At 44.0% G+C, this 6698-nt stretch overlaps 1 protein-coding gene across 1 annotated transcript in view; it reads left to right on the forward strand.

Annotated features, from left to right (window-relative positions):
• Positions 1 to 1619: 1619 nt before the first annotated feature.
• The window catches only part of GCNT2 (glucosaminyl (N-acetyl) transferase 2, I-branching enzyme (I blood group)), a 74539-nt gene continuing 69460 nt past the window's right edge, over positions 1620 to 6698 (forward strand). The window contains exon 1 of the mRNA XM_011962674.1: positions 1620 to 2957. Coding sequence (XP_011818064.1) covers positions 2039 to 2957 — 919 coding nt within the window. The 5' untranslated portion in view covers positions 1620 to 2038. The remainder of the gene's footprint in view (positions 2958 to 6698) is intronic.

The raw sequence follows: 6698 nt of genomic DNA on the forward strand, positions 1-6698 counted from the left end.
ATGTGCACTGAACGCTTTGCCAAACTGTAACTATTTTAATATTCATTCTAGCCACAAGTCTTTGCTAAACAAGATCCCTCTTTTGTTTAGGAGTAGAATACACAATAACCTAATATTTAAAAGTATTATTCAGAAGAAGAACAGCTTGGGATTGAATTTTTCTTTATCATAAATTTTAGATCATTCTCTTTGCTCTACTCCGTAGAAGACACTAAGAATTAGATTGATCTGCTTTCTCATTTTCTTGTTTTCTACTTGTTCTAAAAATCCAGAGTTGGGTTATATTTAGCAGACTTTGGTAAGGGAGGGAGAAAAATAATGTACAAGCTGGAAACTCATGAAAAATGTAAACAATGAGAGCTAGAAGAATGGAAGCGACAGTGTGCTCAGGAAATGATGTGTCATTCTGTCGGAGTTCAGGGTGCCCTGAATCCCATGAGGGTAGCACTGGCTTTCCTGCCCATTGTGAAGACAAGGAATCCGTGTGTTGTCCTGTCAATTCCATTCATGGCAGGGTAGAGACTTTTCAAATGGAAGAAAATGTGCATTAAAGGACATTCTTTCTTCATGGGGTGGGGTAGTGAATGTGTTGGGGTTGAGGCACTGAGTTGTTGAGGTCAGGTAAACAGTGAGGGGAAACGGGCAGGCAGTCAATGGTTAAGTTGGTGTTTTGCAAGCCATTTCAAGAGGATACCACATAAAATGCATTCATCTACATTTCATTAAAAATTAGTTGGTGGGAAAGTGGAAAGATGAAGACAAGAACCTTCTAAGTAAAACAGCCTGATACTCCTTGGCCAGAACACCACTATATTTACAAATAGGGGATAACAACATTCGCTTCCTAGGTGGTCCATAAGCTTAACTGGGCAGGCATATGACGCTTCCGAGCATTCAGTGTCATGATAGATTTTTAGGTCAAGTAGAAAACAAGAAAATGAGAAAGCAGATCAATCTAATTCTTTTCATCTTCTATGGAGTAGAGCAAAGAGAATGATCTAAAATTTATGATAAAGAAAAATCCAATCCCAAGCTATTCTTCTGAATAATGCTTTTAAATATTAGGTTACTGCGTATTCTACTCCTAAAGAAAAATGATGCTTCCCTGTCTGAGCATCATTTGTGACCAAGATTCAAATGATTTCCCATGAAGTTCTAAGGTCTCATCTAACTCAGTGGATGTAGCTCACGACTTGTTCGTTTGACCCCAATATTCTAATACAAACACCACAGCCGATGCTGGAAGTGAGAGGAGAGGGGTTCGTTTCAGTCAGGAGCCCAAGGTGCCCCAGCAATTTCAGACCCCCAGGGACAGGAACTCCTCCTCCAGTAAGCTCTTGTTTTGAAAAGCAGTGGGGTGGGTCCAAAAAAGCGTTACAATGGAGCTGGGGTGGGTGAGGCTTTCTTTTATTTGAGATGTCACTCGTGTCAGGTTTCATGAAACAGCGCATTGGAAAACAGAAGCTATTTTCTATCCCGTGGGTTACGCTGGAAGAGCCGAGAGGCCAGGCTGTGGATCCTTGCCACGAACAACAAGAGAGGGCAAGTCCAGCCGCCTGCTAGGGGACTAGCAGGAAACAGCACGCCTGCCAGAGCTCATCACTTCAACTCTGGCTTTCACTGCGCTCATTCCCTGAATGGCAATAACCAGGGGGCGGGGGTGGCCTGGGAAATGAAAGACAAGAGATCTGGGAAACTAAATCTGCCGGGGGAAAGAGAGTTACCGGAGTTTTAGCCAAACAGCTAGCAGATGCAAACGGGGAGGCAGAGGGAGGAGGGAAGGCTGGGCTTCAGCAACCTGCCACGGGGATTTAAACAAAGGAGGTTTGAGAGAGAGGCGGGATCTGGCTGTAATATCGGCACGGGGACAGAGACAGCAGCTGGACTCTCGGGATGAAACGGAATCAATTCCCAGCGTCTGCAACAGGGCAGGAGTGACTGGAGTATGTCCCAAAACAAGAACTCAGGGAAACGAGTGAGTTTGGAACAAAGACTTACAGATTTTGACGGTCTCTGACATTTCACCCTTCTTGGAGGCATGCCTTTATCAATGCGTTACCTCTTTGTAATTTCTGTCTCTAGTGTAATTATTTTTATCGTCTTCTCTGTGTTCAATTTTGGGGGAGATCAAAGCTTCCAGAGGCTAAATATCTCAGACCCTTTGATGCTGACTCAAGTTTGCACATCTTTTATCAATGGAAAAACACGTTTCCTGTGGAAAAACAAACTAATGATCCATGAGAAGTCTTCTTGCAAGGAATACTTGACCCAGAGCCACTACATCACAGCCCCTTTATCTAAGGAAGAAGATGACTTTCCCTTGGCGTATATAATGGTCATCCATCATCATTTTGACACCTTTGCAAGGCTCTTCAGGGCTATTTACATGCCCCAAAATATCTACTGTATTCATGTGGATGAAAAAGCAACAACCGAATTTAAAGATGCGGTAGAGCAACTATTGAGCTGCTTCCCAAACGCTTTTCTGGCTTCCAAGATGGAACCAGTTGTCTATGGTGGGATCTCCAGGCTCCAGGCTGACCTGAACTGCGTCAAAGATCTTTCTGCCTTGGAGGTCTCATGGAAGTACGTTATCAACACCTGTGGGCAAGACTTCCCCCTGAAAACCAACAAGGAAATAGTTCAGTATCTGAAAGGATTTAAAGGTAAAAATATCACCCCAGGGGTGCTGCCCCCAGCTCATGCAATTGGACGGACTAAATATGTCCACCAAGAGCACCTGGGCAAAGAGCTTTCATATGTGATAAGAACAACAGCGTTGAAGCCACCTCCCCCCCATAATCTCACGATTTACTTTGGCTCTGCCTATGTGGCTCTATCAAGAGAGTTTGCCAACTTTGTTCTGCATGACCCACGGGCTGTTGATTTGCTCCAGTGGTCCAAGGACACTTTCAGTCCTGATGAGCATTTCTGGGTGACACTCAATAGGATTCCAGGTACGTATAACTCCATATTTCATGCAGAAGAAATGTGTCATATTTGAAAGGTCTTTAGAATAACCAGCCACTTTTTATTAGGAAGTAGAAGATGAAAACTGGAATGAATATATGTAGTTCTCACTCTAGTCCTTTCTAAATGCAGAAGGATGTTCTTTTTTTTTTTTTTTTTCTTTTTTTGAGACAGGGTCTCGCTGTGTGGCCCAGGCTGGAGTGCAGGTGCGCCATCACAGCTCACTGAAGCCTAGACCTCCTAGTCTCAAGTAATCCTCCCACCTCAGCCTCCTGAGTAGCTGGGACTACAAGTGCACACCACCACGCTAGGCTAATTTTTTAAGAAATTTTTGTGGAGACAGGGTCTCGTTATGTTGCCCAGGCTGGTCTCCAACTCCACAGCTCAAGCTATCCTCCCCGCCTTGGCCTCCCAAAGTGCTGGGATTATAGGCAGGAGCCACCATGCCTGGCCCAGAATGATGTTCTTTATGTGATAATTCACATGTTCTAGCACCACTAAGTAATACCTTTCCATGGTATCACTCTGTGGTCCGTTAAGTTCTTTTGCACACATCATCTTACTACATCTTTACCACAATAGCTATTAGTCCACACTGCTGTTCTTTCTTTCCTCGAAATTTGTCAAGCTTGCTCTTACCCCAGGATCTTTGCCTTGGCCACCCTCCTGCCTACTCCAGGCCTCCACAGCCTCCTTCCCCTTAGCCAGATCTCAGCTTTCAGGTGTCAGCAGTGCTGATACTCCCTCTCATTGACCAGCACACCACCCTGCTTTTCCTTTAAAGAGTTTATCACCATTTGGAATTAGGATATTTACCTATTTGCATGGGTTTGTTCTAGGTATCCTCTGCATCTGTTCCATGAAGCCAGGGTTATTTTCTATCTCATTAACTGCTCCTCAGTGCTTAGAACAGAGAGTAAATGCTCAATAAGTATATATGAGATGAATAAATGAATGAGTGAGTGAATGAATGGTAAAGCATGAGGCTTTACTATGGCACCAGAGCTGTCTCCCTAAGACACTGTTCAGCCGAGAAATATTTGGACTCATGCATGTGCCATTTTATATGTGTAGGATTTTTAAAAATACATTTTATTTCAGATAAAATAATGAGATTCTAGGAGAAACTCCTTGCTTTCTCATCCAAATTTTCCTATCTTTACTAATTTACCAGACCGATTGTTTTTTAAAGTGTATAAAACGTGATAGGATTTCTTCTGAAGGAAACAACGTGCTTTGGACTCAATGAAAAATACAAAATGGATCTCTGATGAACTAGACAGCATTATTATAGCAAGAAAAAAGCAATCATTGTTCTGGCTGTTGGGGGGTTGCCAACTTGGAAAGGCTCGTAGGTGCTCTCAGGCTGCAGGGCAGGGCCTGCTGGGCAATAAACACGCCAGCATTCTCTGGAAAATACCATGGCTGGTGTCTGAATCCCAGAGTGGCTTGTCTGGTGAAGGGGCCTCACTCGTACGCTGCGCACACTCTTTCCACACCTGCCTCTCCCTGGGTTCATCCTCTCTTCGCCCTTGATCTGTTGTTTCTACCATTTGCATATCATTGAGGAGTATTAGGTACTTAGGAGCTGATTTTCATATTTAAATATTCCCTTTCTATTTTCATTCTTCCTTTAAAATTCATAAAAATTGGGTCCCAGTCAAGTGGTTCCTTAAGTATTGTGCTGAGATGAGGGCATTTCGTAAGTTAACAAAAGTCTGAACTGTTGCTTTTTTTTTTAAGAAAAACATGGGTTTTGGTTTCTAGTAAGTGTAAATATTTGTGGTTACTTTGCCAGAAGCCTGGTCAGTTTTACCAATGTCAAATAATATAAGAAAATCAAGGGAAAAAGAATTCCCTTTTTTTCCTTACCCCTTTCTGATCTCTTGGGAGACCAAAAGAATGATATCTGGATAGGTATAGGAGAGAATGCTATCTAGATGGGTAGAGGAAAGAATGACATCTAGATAGGTAGAGGAGAGAATGGTATCTAGATGGGTATAGGAGAGAACACCTTGTTTGCTGTAGGTTTATGCCATGGCATGCTGGCTTCTGCCTTGTCACTGCAACAGTATGACCTCATGTAAATCACAGAACCTCATGGGACCTCAAATCTCTACAGCTACAAAATGGGGAAGCCAGGTAGAAAGACCCCTTTCATTCCTACACATACCTTTCTTTGCAGAAGACACAATGTCTAGAACAATGTAAAGACCTTGCATGCTGCTACTAGGAATCTGTAGAGAAAGGCGGAAGTGCTGGTGAGCCTGGATCATGTACTGCCCATCAGCTCTGGGAAGTGCATCCCATTTCCCTCGCAGAAATCAGAGGCGAGAGCTCCTCCAGAGAGCAACTGCCTGGAGAGAAAGGCCAGTGCAGCCCATGTCAGTGGTCTGTCCTGTCTGATTCTGCAAGGGATGCCTTCCGGGATAATGTGCCACGTCCTGCGGCTTTGTCTCTTTCCTTTCTTAGACTCTGGGCAACATCCTGGTTCAGGGAGAAAGGATATCCTGCTTCTAGGTAGGGCCTTCACAAATTACAAGTGAATTACAGCAAACAAATCTTCAGATGCTCTAGCCAGAGCGGTGCCTCTCTCTACCTTCAAAGGCAATGGAAAATCTAATCCCACGCTCGAGTAACTCTCATGGTTTTCCACTTGAGTGTTTTTTGTGATTTAAGATTTGGCATGTGAATCTGGTTCTTATATAACCACACAGCCTTTAATCAATATCAGCTCTTCTGTTTTCTTTTTTTTGAGACAGAGTCTAGCCCAGGCTAGAGTGCAGTGGTGCGATCTCAGCTCACTGCAACCTCTGCCTCCCAGACTCTAGTGATTCTCGTGCCTCAGCCTCCTGAGTAGCTGGGATTATAGGCCTCCACCACCACACCCGTTTAATTTTTTTGTATTTTAATAGAAATGGGGTTTCACCATGTTGCCCAGGGTAGTCTCGAATTCCTGAGCTCAGGCAATCTGCCCACCTCGGCCTCCCAAAGTGCTGGAATTACAGGCGTGAGCCACCGCGCCAGGTCGAGCTCTTCTATTTTCAATGTCATGGTTTAAGGGGAAACATTCTTCTGTCCGTACAGCGTAAACATATTTTTGCCAACGTGCACATGCAGGTGGTGCTGTTCGTTTCTTCCCTCAAAGCGACCGCCTCCCTTTCTCCTAAACACCTTAAATTAAAATGTGTTAGCAAGACCCTGTGCAGGCATTTCAGGTTTCCCAAAACACCCCCAAGAGCAACGTGACCAAGAAAATGATTAGTACCCTAGAATTAGTTTCAGAAAACAAAGTGAAAATCGGTCCGAATTGGCGAGACTGAATAGAACGAATATTCATAGAAGTAGCACTAAATCACAGAGCTTCACACTGCCCTTTTTTTTCTCTTGGTGCCTTTCAACTGAGAGTGACTTCTCTTTTGGTTTTCAACCATTAGGCTCCCTCCACACTGTTAGAAATGGTGATAGAACAGGCCAAAAAGAGGTCCTTAGGGGCCCCATTCTCACACTCCTCTTCAGGGGAACCAGGTAGAGTGGCTGTCCTTCTGTTCTGTGTGGCTAGTGCACAGATGGGGTGTCCAGCTGCCTCCTTTCTGGCCACATTTTCAAAGGAAATTCTCCAGGATCACAGATTTCTCTGACCCACCCTACAGAGCATCAGGCTGTGACAGCAGTAACTTCCCCTGACTTCCGGTGCGCCCTTATGTTTTTTTGTTTTGTTTTGTTTT

The sequence above is a fragment of the Colobus angolensis genome, unplaced genomic scaffold (assembly GCF_000951035.1).
Source record: "Colobus angolensis palliatus isolate OR3802 unplaced genomic scaffold, Cang.pa_1.0 Scaffold6, whole genome shotgun sequence".
NCBI classification, from domain to species: Eukaryota; Metazoa; Chordata; class Mammalia; order Primates; family Cercopithecidae; genus Colobus; species Colobus angolensis.